At 40.2% G+C, this 15,030-nt stretch overlaps 1 protein-coding gene across 1 annotated transcript; it reads right to left on the reverse strand.

The window, feature by feature from the left end:
• Positions 1-5: 5 nt before the first annotated feature.
• On the reverse strand, positions 6-14,200 carry LOC116294209 (uncharacterized). Its single transcript, XM_089037323.1, has 7 exons — positions 13,741-14,200; positions 13,112-13,326; positions 12,305-12,533; positions 11,885-12,003; positions 2,577-2,772; positions 1,550-1,641; positions 6-1,040 (listed from the first exon to the last, which is right to left on the reverse strand). Exons 1-7 carry the CDS (start codon positions 14,198-14,200, stop codon positions 879-881), a joined length of 1,473 nt encoding a protein of 490 aa, XP_088893449.1. The 3' UTR covers positions 6-878.
• Between the last annotated feature and the right edge of the window lie 830 nt (positions 14,201-15,030).

The following is a 15,030-nucleotide window of genomic DNA, read 5'->3' on the forward strand; positions in this document are numbered from 1 at the left end:
CTGTATTGTAAAAACGAGATTTATTTTTGTGGTTTATTTAATATTACAATATAATTTTTACATTTCACACCAGTATTATTTATACCCTATAAGTAGCGGCGCACAGGATGATTGGGGATTACCGTTGCCCAGGGTATCTTACTACCTATACTCCAGAAATATTCAACGATTACACTTATCCATTCATAATGGACTGGTAACAAGATCTTTATCGAGTGCTTCTCTTTGTTGTCCTGCTAAGATTTAAGGAATGCTGGTTATAAAGTACCTTTTTGATGCATTTACTTTGGACACACATCTTCCTTAACCCTGCGAGCAGGGTTTTATTACCAAATACCTTTCAATGTGATTTTCGACAAGCTTAGTGTTCTGTAATAACTATTGATAAATTGACTGCACGCATTATCCCCATTATCCCCCAGGGCGTAGCCAGGGGGTCGACTTCGTGGCAACACAATGGCTGCTTTTTAGAATTTATATGGTATTTTCAAATATTTTTTTGTAAAAATGAAATGTAAAACGTAAGGAAAACGTTTTTCGATTCTTTATTTTTTTCTTTTTTTTGGTTCGATGTTTCGGAGACGCAAGCAAAATGGCAGATTTTTAAAATCCCCCCCCCGGAAAATCCCGACTACGCCCTTGTTTTTAGATCCATATCTTTTACGATATAACTTAAAGCTATGCTACTTCAGGATCTAGCCCCCTCCCACCCTTCCCCAGATCCTCATCGCTATCTTAACAAACTGCACTCGATCGTATTTGTCTCTTGTCAAAATTTACAAACTTTTAGAAAATGTGTTTCATGTGCTGCTAAATAAAGATGCTGTTTTACATTTACTCTTCTCTTTATAATCAGTTCAAGAACACGAGTGTTCATTTTATCGATACATGTTAAGGTTGCCTAAAGGAACAGAACTGCGCTGTAAACTGCCTAACTTAACATCCACACGGGAACTCTTCTTTGGTGTGTAGCAGCGTTGATGTGTCGTGCTAAATTCTCTCTCACCAGGGATTTGAGGTTGAATGTGAGACATCTTGAGCTGTGGGAAAAAAGGAATTATCACAGTTATTCTCGCTGTGCCTTAACGGTTTTTTATCTAGTTTTCCTCTCTGCACCAAATTCAATCTACACTTTCAAGACTACCTTTCGATCCTTGGATTCATGTTCTTCAAGAAAATCCCCCCCCCCCCCCCAATGGAGGTCAGCTTAGTCTGCGTAGCTAGGCGTTCCTTGTAGGTTTCTTGTGGGTTTTTTTTTGGGGGGGGGGGGGGCTTGGGGAGGAGAGAGGAGGAGAGAGGTTCCCACAAGAAACCCACAAGGAACGCCTGGCTACACAGGCTAAGGTCAGCTAGCTGTTTCATTTGAATTTAATTAGCCGCATATCTAAATCGTTGTATTTTTCCTTTTTATTAATCGCTTCGTGATGTCGTTTACATGTTGGTGTACTTTTGCCACAACTACTAAAAAGCTTCACCAATTTCCTTTTTTCCTCAGATTTGTATTTCCTTATGAGAATAGTGAACCGAATGAATGGTGAACACTACTTACATTTTGTAGTGAAAGTGGGTTGGGCACTAGTTTTGGGATTCCTGCATGCGATTGGAAATCGTTCCACGTTGTAGGTACACCAACGAATCCTCCTAAATAACAAAAACTTTGTTAGACCATGAGGTACAGTCAATAGAGGTTTTGAACCATCACATGATGGCAGCCATGACAGGTAGCACAGCGCGCAATGGAGTCCCTTGGGAACCCGAATTCTTTCTCATGTAAATTATATTAGACCAGATTCACTGGATTGCATGTTCCTGCGTCCAGTCCTGGCTGCCATCACATGATGGTAAAAAGCCTCTATACCGCGGTATTCGCTCTTATTATCAGCGCTTTATTCTCTCGTGACAAGATCATGTTATCAGCGCATCTAGATCTCATTCCATGAAGTTCAGAAATACTTTTAACTTGCAAGGGGTAATACAGCAACACAGAACTCAAAACACAAAACAAACAGGGCCGACACCAGGCACTTTTTAAAAACACATCCTTGAAAACCTAGCCTTTTTCGGTCTTCAAGTGTCTTTATATTGGCTTAGCTTGAAAAGTACTGCGCATGGCACGATCACGGTACGGAGTAAACAATATGTTAAACCAATCCTTGCAGTGAGTCGGGTTCCTCAGGGCTCGGTTCTACGAAGGGTGGATAAGGATTTATCCATCGGATAGCGCTATCCAACCTTCGTACAACCAGGCCAAGGGCGACAGTGCCTTCACAGATAAAGTATAGGACGGCACAAAGACTTTCAATATTCTGGTACTTTTGATACAGAGTTGCAATGACCGTAGATGATGAATGATGAGTGTGACACGCTCACGGGATCACATCGCGCGTGGCTATTCATCCTGCAGAATATACACGGTAAACGCGTCACTTTCGCGGTCACATCACGAAACGATGGTACTGTGAAACGTTAGTTTTTCATAGTTATACTCATGCAGCTCCGTCACGGCAACGGTACGATTGATAAAACAAAACCTGGTCTAATTCATGCATGTTACGTTATATAAAACTGTAACTTACGGTAATAGTCCAAAGGTAAAGAGCTATTGTTGGAGTTGCCAATCTGTGGGTTCTTGTGAATGTTTGGCAGAGCTGTATAATCTGTTTTCATAGATGTATCGTAATACTTGGAAGATGCACAATGTCCAAGGTGGACATTAGACTTGGTTCTTAGATGAGATCCCTTCACTAACGTATTCCTGTGACCAACAGCAGGCTAAAAAAAACAAATGTTTGTATTCGATCGTGAGAAACACAGGCAAGAGAGGTACATGTGTAGATGAATATTGGATGTATGGTGTGCGCAATGCATGTTGAGGTGGACACATGGTACAATGTCATTGTTTTATGGATGTATGGTGTGTACAATGCTTGTTAAGGTGGACACATGGTACAATGTCACTGTTTTATGGATGTATGGTGTGCGCAATGCTTGTTAAGGTGGACACATGGTACAATGTCACTGTTTTATGGATGTATGGTGTGCGCAATGCTTGTTGAGGTGGACACATGGTACAATGTCACTGTTTTATGGATGTATGGTGTGTACAATGCTTGTTAAGGTGGACACATGGTACAATGTCACTGTTTTATGGATGTATGGTGTAAACAATGCTTGTTAACGTGAACACATGGTACAATGTCACTGTTTTATGGATGTATGGTGTGTACAATGCTTGTTAAGGTGGACACATGGTACAATGTCACTGTTTTATGGATGTATGGTGTGCGCAATGCTTGTTAAGGTGGACACATGGTACAATGTCACTGTTTTATGGATGTATGGTGTGTACAATGCTTGTTAAGGTGGACACATGGTACAATGTCACTGTTTTATGGATGTATGGTGTGTACAATGCTTGTTAAGGTGGACACATGGTACAGTGTCACTGTTTTATGGATATATGGTGTGTACAATGCATGTTGAGGTGGACACATGGTACAATGTCACTGTTTTATGGATGTATGGTGTGCACGATGCTTGTTAAGGTGGACACATGGTACAATGTCATTGTTTTATGGATGTATGGTGTGTACGATGCTTGTTAAGGTGGACACATGGTACAATGTCACTGTTTTATGGATGTATGGTGTGCGCAATGCTTGTTGAGGTGGACACATGGTACAATGTCACTGTTTTATGGATGTATGGTGTGTACAATGCTTGTTAAGGTGGACACATGGTACAATGTCACTGTTTTATGGATGTATGGTGTGTACAATGCTTGTTGAGGTGAACACATGGTACAATGTCATTGTTTTATGGATGTATGGTGTGTACAATGCTTGTTAAGGTGGACACATGGTACAATGTCACTGTTTTATGGATGTATGGTGTGTACAATGCTTGTTAAGGTGGACACATGGTACAATGTCACTGTTTTATGGATGTATGGTGTGTACGATGCTTGTTAAGGTGGACACATGGTACAATGTCACTGTTTTATGGATGTATGGTGTGTACAATGCTTGTTAAGGTGGACACATGGTACAATGTCACTGTTTTATGGATGTATGGTGTGTACAATGCTTGTTAAGGTGGACACATGGTACAATGTCACTGTTTTATGGATGTATGGTGTGCGCAATGCTTGTTGAGGTGGACACATGGTACAATGTCACTGTTTTATGGATGTATGGTGTGTACAATGCTTGTTAAGGTGGACACATGGTACAATGTCACTGTTTTATGGATGTATGGTGTGTACAATGCTTGTTGAGGTGAACACATGGTACAATGTCATTGTTTTATGGATGTATGGTGTGTACGATGCTTGTTAAGGTGGACACATGGTACAATGTCACTGTTTTATGGATGTATGGTGTGTACGATGCTTGTTAAGGTGGACACATGGTACAATGTCACTGTTTTATGGATGTATGGTGTGCGCAATGCATGTTGAGGTGGACAAATGGTACAATGTCATTGTTTTATGGATGTATGGTGTGTACAATGCTTGTTAAGGTGGACACATGGTACAATGTCACTGTTTTATGGATGTATGGTGTGCGCAATGCTTGTTAAGGTGGACACATGGTACAATGTCACTGTTTTGTGGATGTATGGTGTGTACGATGCTTGTTAAGGTGGACACATGGTACAATGTCACTGTTTTATGGATGTATGGTGTGTACGATGCTTGTTAAGGTGGACACATGGTACAATGTCACTGTTTTATGGATGTATGGTGTGTACGATGCTTGTTAAGGTGGACACATGGTACAATGTCACTGTTTTATGGATGTATGGTGTGTACAATGCTTGTTAAGGTGGACACATGGTACAATGTCACTGTTTTATGGATGTATGGTGTGTACGATGCTTGTTAAGGTGGACACATGGTACAATGTCACTGTTTTATGGATGTATGGTGTGTACGATGCTTGTTAAGGTGGACACATGGTACAATGTCACTGTTTTATGGATGTATGGTGTGTACGATGCTTGTTAAGGTGGACACATGGTACAATGTCACTGTTTTATGGATGTATGGTGTGTACGATGCTTGTTAAGGTGGACACATGGTACAATGTCACTGTTTTATGGATGTATGGTGTGCGCAATGCTTGTAAAGGTGGACACATGGTACAATGTCACTGTTTTATGGATGTATGGTGTGTACGATGCTTGTTAAGGTGGACACATGGTACAATGTCACTGTTTTATGGATGTATGGTGTGTACGATGCTTGTTAAGGTGGACACATGGTACAATGTCACTGTTTTATGGATGTATGGTGTGTACGATGCTTGTTAAGGTGGACACATGGTACAATGTCACTGTTTTATGGATGTATGGTGTGTACGATGCTTGTTGAGGTGAACACATGGTACAGTGTCACTGTTTTATGGATGTATGGTGTGTACAATGCTTGTTAAGGTGGACACATGGTACAGTGTCACTGTTTTATGGATGTATGGTGTGTACAATGCATGTTGAGGTGGACACATGGTACAATGTCACTGTTTTATGGATGTATGGTGTGTACGATGCTTGTTGAGGTGCACACATGGTACAGTGTCACTGTTTTATGGATGTATGGTGTGTACAATGCTTGTTAAGGTGGACACATGGTACAGTGTCACTGTTTTATGGATGTATGGTGTGTACAATGCATGTTGAGGTGGACACATGGTACAATGTCACTGTTTTATGGATGTATAGCGTGTACAATGCATGTTGAGGTGGACACATGGTACAATGTCACTGTTTTATGGATGTATGGTGTGTACAATGCTTGTTGAGGTGAACACATGGTACAATGTCACTGTTTTATGGATGTATGGTGTTCACGATGCATGTTGAGGTGGACACATGGTACAATGTCACTGTTTTATGGATGTATGGTGTGCGCAATGCTTGTTAAGGTGGACACATGGTACAATGTCATTGTTTTATGGATGTATGGTGTGTACGATGCTTGTTGAGGTGAACACATGGTACAATGTCATTGTTTTATGGATGTATGGTGTGCGCAATGCTTGTTAAGGTGGACACATGGTACAATGTCACTGTTTTATGGATGTATGGTGTGCGCAATGCTTGTTGAGGTGGACACATGGTACAATGTCACTGTTTTATGGATGTATGGTGTGTACGATGCTTGTTAAGGTGGACACATGGTACAATGTCACTGTTTTATGGATGTATGGTGTGCGCAATGCTTGTTAAGATGGACACATGGTACAATGTCACTGTTTTATGGATGTATGGTGTGTACGATGCTTGTTAAGGTGAACACATGGTACAATGTCACTGTTTTATGGATGTATGGTGTGCGCAATGCTTGTTGAGGTGGACACATGGTACAGTGTCACTGTTTTATGGATGTATGGTGTGTACAATGCTTGTTAAGGTGGACACATGGTACAATGTCACTGTTTTATGGATGTATGGTGTGCGCAATGCTTGTTGAGGTGGACACATAGTACAATGTCACTGTTTTATGGATGTATGGTGTGTACAATGCTTGTTAAGGTGGACACATGGTACAATGTCACTGTTTTATGGATGTATGGTGTGTACGATGCTTGTTGAGGTGAACACATGGTACAGTGTCACTGTTTTATGGATGTATGGTGTGTACAATGCTTGTTAAGGTGGACACATGGTACAATGTCATTGTTTTATGGATGTATGGTGTGTACAATGCTTGTTAAGGTGGACACATGGTACAATGTCACTGTTTTATGGATGTATGGTGTGTACAATGCTTGTTAAGGTGGACACATGGTACAATGTCATTGTTTTATGGATGTATGGTGTGCGCCATGCTTGTTGAGGTGGACACATGGTACAATGTCACTGATTTATGGATGTATGGTGTGTACAATCCTTGTTAAGGTGGACACATGGTACAATGTCACTGTTTTATGGATGTATGGTGTGTACTATGCTTGTTAAGGTGAACACATGGTACAATGTCACTGTTTTATGGATGTATGGTGTGTGCAATGCTTGTTGAGGTGGACACATGGTACAATGTCACTGTTTTATGGATGTATGGTGTGTACAATGCTTGTTAAGGTGGACACATGGTACAATGTCACTGTTTTATGGATGTATGGTGTGTACAATGCTTGTTAAGGTGGACACATGGTACAATGTCATTGTTTTATGGATGTATGGTGTGTACCATGCTTGTTGAGGTGAACACATGGTACAATGTCACTGTTTTATGGATGTATGGTGTGTACGATGCTTGTTAAGGTGGACACATGGTACAATGTCACTGTTTTATGGATGTATGGTGTGCGCAATGCTTGTAAAGGTGGACACATGGTACAATGTCACTGTTTTATGGATGTATGGTGTGTACGATGCTTGTTAAGGTGGACACATGGTACAATGTCACTGTTTTATGGATGTATGGTGTGTACGATGCTTGTTAAGGTGGACACATGGTACAATGTCACTGTTTTATGGATGTATGGTGTGTACGATGCTTGTTAAGGTGGACACATGGTACAATGTCACTGTTTTATGGATGTATGGTGTGTACGATGCTTGTTGAGGTGAACACATGGTACAGTGTCACTGTTTTATGGATGTATGGTGTGTACAATGCTTGTTAAGGTGGACACATGGTACAGTGTCACTGTTTTATGGATGTATGGTGTGTACAATGCATGTTGAGGTGGACACATGGTACAAAGTCACTGTTTTATGGATGTATGGTGTGTACGATGCTTGTTGAGGTGCACACATGGTACAGTGTCACTGTTTTATGGATGTATGGTGTGTACAATGCTTGTTAAGGTGGACACATGGTACAATGTCACTGTTTTATGGATGTATGGTGTGTACAATGCATGTTGAGGTGGACACATGGTACAATGTCACTGTTTTATGGATGTATAGCGTGTACAATGCATGTTGAGGTGGACACATGGTACAATGTCATTGTTTTATGGATGTATGGTGTGTACAATGCTTGTTGAGGTGAACACATGGTACAATGTCACTGTTTTATGGATGTATGGTGTGCACGATGCATGTTGAGGTGGACACATGGTACAATGTCACTGTTTTATGGATGTATGGTGTGCGCAATGCTTGTTAAGGTGAACACATGGTACAATGTCATTGTTTTATGGATGTATGGTGTGTACGATGCTTGTTGAGGTGAACACATGGTACAATGTCATTGTTTTATGGATGTATGGTGTGCGCAATGCTTGTTAAGGTGGACACATGGTACAATGTCACTGTTTTATGGATGTATGGTGTGCGCAATGCTTGTTGAGGTGGACACATGGTACAATGTCACTGTTTTATGGATGTATGGTGTGTACGATGCTTGTTAAGGTGGACACATGGTACAATGTCACTGTTTTATGGATGTATGGTGTGCGCAATGCTTGTTAAGGTGGACACATGGTACAATGTCACTGTTTTATGGATGTATGGTGTGTACGATGCTTGTTAAGGTGGACACATGGTACAATGTCACTGTTTTATGGATGTATGGTGTGCGCAATGCTTGTTGAGGTGGACACATGGTACAGTGTCACTGTTTTATGGATGTATGGTGTGTACAATGCTTGTTAAGGTGGACACATGGTACAATGTCACTGTTTTATGGATGTATGGTGTGCGCAATGCTTGTTGAGGTGGACACATAGTACAATGTCACTGTTTTAAGGATGTATGGTGTGTACAATGCTTGTTAAGGTGGACACATGGTACAATGTCACTGTTTTATGGATGTATGGTGTGTACGATGCTTGTTGAGGTGAACACATGGTACAGTGTCACTGTTTTATGGATGTATGGTGTGTACAATGCTTGTTAAGGTGGACACATGGTACAATGTCATTGTTTTATGGATGTATGGTGTGTACAATGCTTGTTAAGGTGGACACATGGTACAATGTCACTGTTTTATGGATGTATGGTGTGTACAATGCTTGTTAAGGTGGACACATGGTACAATGTCATTGTTTTATGGATGTATGGTGTGCGCCATGCTTGTTGAGGTGGACACATGGTACAATGTCACTGTTTTATGGATGTATGGTGTGTACAATCCTTGTTAAGGTGGACACATGGTACAATGTCACTGTTTTATGGATGTATGGTGTGTACGATGCTTGTTAAGGTGAACACATGGTACAATGTCATTGTTTTATGGATGTATGGTGTGTGCAATGCTTGTTGAGGTGGACACATGGTACAATGTCACTGTTTTATGGATGTATGGTGTGTACAATGCTTGTTAAGGTGGACACATGGTACAATGTCACTGTTTTATGGATGTATGGTGTGTACAATGCTTGTTAAGGTGGACACATGGTACAATGTCATTGTTTTATGGATGTATGGTGTGTACAATGCTTGTTGAGGTGAACACATGGTACAATGTCACTGTTTTATGGATGTATGGTGTGTACAATGCTTGTTAAGGTGGACACATGGTACAATGTCACTGTTTTATGGATGTATGGGGTGTACAATGCTTGTTAAGGTGGACACATGGTACAATGTCACTGTTTTATGGATGTATGGTGTGTACAATGCTTGTTAAGGTGGACACATGGTACAATGTCACTGTTTTATGGATGTATGGTGTGTACAATGCATGTTAAGGTGGACACATGGTACAGTGTCACTGTTTTATGGATGTATGGTGTGTGCAATGCTTGTTGAGGTGGACACATGGTACAATGTCATTGTTTTATGGATGTATGGTGTGTACAATGCTTGTTAAGGTGAACACATGGTACAATGTCACTGTTTTATGGATGTATGGTGTGCGCAATGCTTGTTGAGGTGGACACATGGTATAATGTCACTGTTTTATGGATGTATGGTGTGCGCAATGCTTGTTCAGGTGAACACATGGTACAATGTCACTGTTTTATGGATGTATGGTGTGCGCAATGCTTGTTGAGGTGGACACATGGTACAATGTCACTGTTTTATGGATGTATGGTGTGCGCAATGCTTGTTGAGGTGGACACATGGTACAATGTCACTGTTTTATGGATGTATGGTGTGTACAATGCTTGTTAAGGTGAACACATGGTACAATGTCACTGTTTTATGGATGTATGGTGTGCGCAATGCTTGTTAAGGTGGACACATGGTACAATGTCACTGTTTTATGGATGTATGGTGTGTACAATGCTTGTTAAGGTGGACACATGGTACAATGTCACTGTTTTATGGATGTATGGTGTGCACAATGCTTGTTAAGGTGGACACATGGTACAATGTCACTGTTTTATGGATGTATGGTGTGTACAATGCTTGTTAAGGTGGACACATGGTACAATGTCACTGTTTTATGGATGTATGGTGTGTACAATGCTTGTTGAGGTGAACACATGGTACAATGTCACTGTTTTATGGATGTATGGTGTGCGCAATGCTCGTTAAGGTGGACACATGGTACAATGTCACTGTTTTATGGATGTATGGTGTGTACAATGCTTGTTAAGGTGGACACATGGTACAATGTCACTGTTTTATGGATGTATGGTGTGCGCAATGCTTGTTAAGGTGGACACATGGTACAATGTCACTGTTTTATGGATGTATGGTGTGCGCAATGCTTGTTAAGGTGGACACATGGTACAATGTCACTGTTTTATGGATGTATGGTGTGTACAATGCTTGTTAAGGTGGACACATGGTACAATGTCACTGTTTTATGGATGTATGGTGTGTACAATGCTTGTTAAGGTGGACACATGGTACAGTGTCACTGTTTTATGGATGTATGGTGTGTACAATGCTTGTTAAGGTGGACACATGGTACAGTGTCACTGTTTTATGGATGTATGGTGTGCGCAATGCATGTTGAGGTGGACACATGGTACAGTGTCACTGTTTTATGGATGTATGGTGTGCGCAATGCTTGTTAAGGTGGACACATGGTACAATGTCACTGTTTTATGGATGTATGGTGTGTACAATGCTTGTTAAGGTGGACACATGGTACAATGTCACTGTTTTATGGATGTATGGTGTGCGCAATGCTTGTTAAGGTGGACACATGGTACAATGTCACTGTTTTATGGATGTATGGTGTGCGCAATGCTTGTTAAGGTGGACACATGGTACAATGTCACTGTTTTATGGATGTATGGTGTGTACAATGCTTGTTAAGGTGGACACATGGTACAATGTCACTGTTTTATGGATGTATGGTGTGTACAATGCTTGTTAAGGTGGACACATGGTACAATGTCACTGTTTTATGGATGTATGGTGTGTACAATGCTTGTTAAGGTGGACACATGGTACAGTGTCACTGTTTTATGGATGTATGGTGTGCGCAATGCATGTTGAGGTGGACACATGGTACAGTGTCACTGTTTTATGGATGTATGGCGTGTACAATGCTTGTTAAGGTGGACACATGGTACAATGTCACTGTTTTATGGATGTATGGCGTGTACAATGCTTGTTGAGGTGAACACATGGTACAATGTCACTGTTTTATGGATGTATGGTGTGTACAATGCTTGTTGAGGTGAACACATGGTACAATGTCACTGTTTTATGGATGTATGGCGTGCGCAATGCATGTTAAGGTGAACACATGGTACAATGTCATTGTTTTATGGATGTATGGTGTGCGCAATGCTTGTTAAGGTGGACACATGGTATAATGTCACTGTTTTATGGATGTATGTTGTGCACGATGCTTGTTGAGGTGAACACATGGTACAATGTCACTGTTTTATGGATGTATGGTGTGCACAATGCTTGTTAAGGTGGACACATGTTACAATGTCACTGTTTTATGGATGTATGGTGTGCGTCACTATTCTATACCATATGCACTATTCATACTATAGGTTTTAAATGCCTAACATACATTGCCAAAGAATATATTATTTGTTGTTCTGGTTATCCGTTCATGAGAGCGCTCAGGATGCATATCACCTTCTGGGAAAGAACTTTGTCCCATGTTTACATTTGCTGCTTCACTACGACCTAAAAATGAAAACAGGTATAGTAATAATTGATAAATTTTCTGTAGAAGAATATAGGTTTCACTTCACTGGGATATGTGTAATTACTGGACATAAATGCCTTGCGGACTGAGTTAATCTGTAACCCTACAAAAATTGGTCTCAGACAGTAGAGGCACATCTCTCACTTCAGTACAAATGTGTCCCGCTGTACATATGTGTACATTAATTGTATCAAAGCTATACCAATATGCATTTTGTTCAGACTAAGAAATTCAGGCAAAATAATCAAAGAAATGAGATGTGTTCTGTATTAATCTTACTCTCCATAGTTGGGTATGGGTAGGACTCTGAAGCAGTTGTTTGAAGATGACCAGGACTTCTCTGGTCTCCAAGCTTAAACGTGGTCTGTCTCAACCTTTTTACTGCTTCTTCTTTGTCGAATGGTGAAAAGCTACTGGTGGTTTTAATTGGACAAAATGAATGCTGTTGTGTAGAAATCTTGTCGTTACACTTTTCTTGGTCACCCTGTGGTATGTTAGACCCTCCAGCCTAAAACAGATAAAATGTATACAAAATTAACTAAAGTCTAGGGCGTGAATTTAAAAGGAAATGGCAAAGTAACTATATTTAAGATTGCAGGTAGTTCCTTCAGCTATGAGACTGGTTTACCATGAAGCTGTTGGTGATGGATTACAGCCCCACTCTTCACCCAGTTGCCTTCACCTTAGTGTATATATGTTACCAGAATTGTCGAGCATAGGTTTGAAGTGGGGAGGCTGATTTAATAGGTCTGGGGGGTACTCACACTCCCCTGAAAATTTTGAAATTGAGGGTCTAATAAATACAATTTCTAGTGTCTTGAGACTGGGCAATTGCAACCTATTTATTGCATTAAAATTGTGTCAAAGCGTCTGGCAATTCAAAACAGACAATCTTTAGGTTACAAAAGTGCCCCCATCCCCCCTCCCACCACACCTCGTCAGTTCCTGCAGTATATTTGGTGTATATATATGGTATGTACATGTTCCAGGCTCAGTAGTTAGTGATACTACTTGTTGCATCATGCTCAAGACTGGGAAGGTAATCCAATTGAAAGACTTACCTTTCTATAAACAACTATAACTTACCAGGTAAGAGGGGTCAATTGATTGTTTAGGCAAGTATCTGTTAACAAACTCAGTCTTGGCTGTAGTTATAAACTGGCCATTCTGTGTCCTTGGATCTCCTGTTATAGTAAGTCTTCCACTCAGGTCTCCCTTAGCAAATACAGGACCCTCTGTTTGCTCCCCTAGGTACCTGCTCCGGTAGTCTGACTGTGGCCACACTTCTTTTTCTTTGTCGCCTTAAAAATGAATATCAAACCCATATTTCACTACTTGAATACCATTACAGTCACAGTAAATCATACAATAGCTAACGTAGGGGGAGGGTGGGGGGCATCCAGACTTCCCTGTTTTACCTGAGGTTCAATGATTGTTTTATACTAGAATAAAATTTTGCCACAAGTTTGAAGTATTTTTTAATTTTTGAAGAAATGTATTTTTAATATTTAACCAGAGAGGAGGTTGGGAGTCAGTTGACGTGAGAAGACCCACCAGGTTCATAATAATAATGGGATTAATAGTGGATTCCAAAGAGTGGCTCTTCTTCCACTGGATTCCAATTGGAATTTAGAAGTTAATTTTAGTATATGTTTGTACCCCTACCCTCTCTTAAAAAGTCCTGGATCCGCCCTTATCATAGGATAATATATTACCTTGAGGGATACAGCTTTTCATCCACTCCGTCTTTGTTGTACTGGGATGTGTTTTTGCCTCTTGTAGTGGTCTGACAGGGAAGTACTCTTTATGTGTTGTCTGGAATGAATTGAGCTTGGAATCTGAGTCTCCTTTAAAATTAGTTTTTCTTAAGGCATATGACGCAAAGTCCTCTTTAACTCTTTTGGACAAAGGCTTTTTCACAAAGTGGCTTTTGGTCATGGAAATAGTGTCTGCATATCGGTCATCTTTGTGCATAATCCCAGCTGGAGGGGGTGATGGTATGCGGCCTCTTTTGGTCAATGGTAAAGGTGGGTAATCGATCTTAAAAATGCTTTTGTGAGCTTCAGGATCATGTCTGGGACCCCATCTGCTGTCATTACTGATGCTGAAGTGTGACGCAGCCAAGAACTCTGTTCCAGTCTTCTGTGTCTGGATTTTGTTTTCAACCTCCATCATGTTCTCTGTCAGTAAGCTGTAAATCAAAGAAATAGATCCAATTTAAAACTTTCTTAGGAAGGTAAGGAATTATAGATCGAAAGAAGCTTCACATTTATTTTATCACAACCATAAATATAAATCACTCTTATTAGCTTTGATTTAGAAATAGCAAAAGTAAAATATACTAATTAAAAAGGGACGAGAAATGTAAGCTCTTTCCCCTCAATATAATGGTTAAAGAAACCTTTAATTATGAGAATTCAAACTAATTTAATCTTTTAAAGAGGTAAAGAACTGTTTGAGGCGAATAAAAAAGCGTTTAATGAATAGCAAGTTTAGTCAAAAGTCACTTTTTTGGCTTTCGACTCCTATCTGGCATTCGGGATAGTTGTAATAAATTTTTGGCGAGAACTAAACTCAGATAAAGTTAAATTAGCTTAAAAGAGTTAAATGATTTCGAAGCATGAAAGCAGTGTTCGGAGACGTCTTGTTCAGAACTCAGAGAACTCAAGAACGTTCTTTTTTCCTATCGAACTCTAAGAACCCACAGAAGTTAAACTAAAGGCGAATGCTCCTTTTATTCATGAGCTAAGATAACTTTTTAAAGGGAGAAATACTTACTTAAAAACTTTGTTTCAGATTTGTCACCACTGCGCTTCCTAGTCCTTTGGAATGTGTGTGCAAAACACATGATAACAATCAACAATGACTTGAAGTTGTCATAGCAACAATTATCGTTAATCAATAAAAGTGTTATACTAGTTATGTGGAAGTTAGCAAAAAAAGAATCCCAAAAGCTTTAAACGAATCTGGATTGCGTTAAGATAGAATTACGATAATATACATCT

This window comes from Actinia tenebrosa, unplaced genomic scaffold (genome assembly GCF_029948245.1).
Source record: "Actinia tenebrosa isolate PJP-AT-01 unplaced genomic scaffold, QUT_ActTen_1.0 PGA_scaffold5__44_contigs__length_20552954, whole genome shotgun sequence".
NCBI lineage: Eukaryota > Metazoa > Cnidaria > Anthozoa > Actiniaria > Actiniidae > Actinia > Actinia tenebrosa.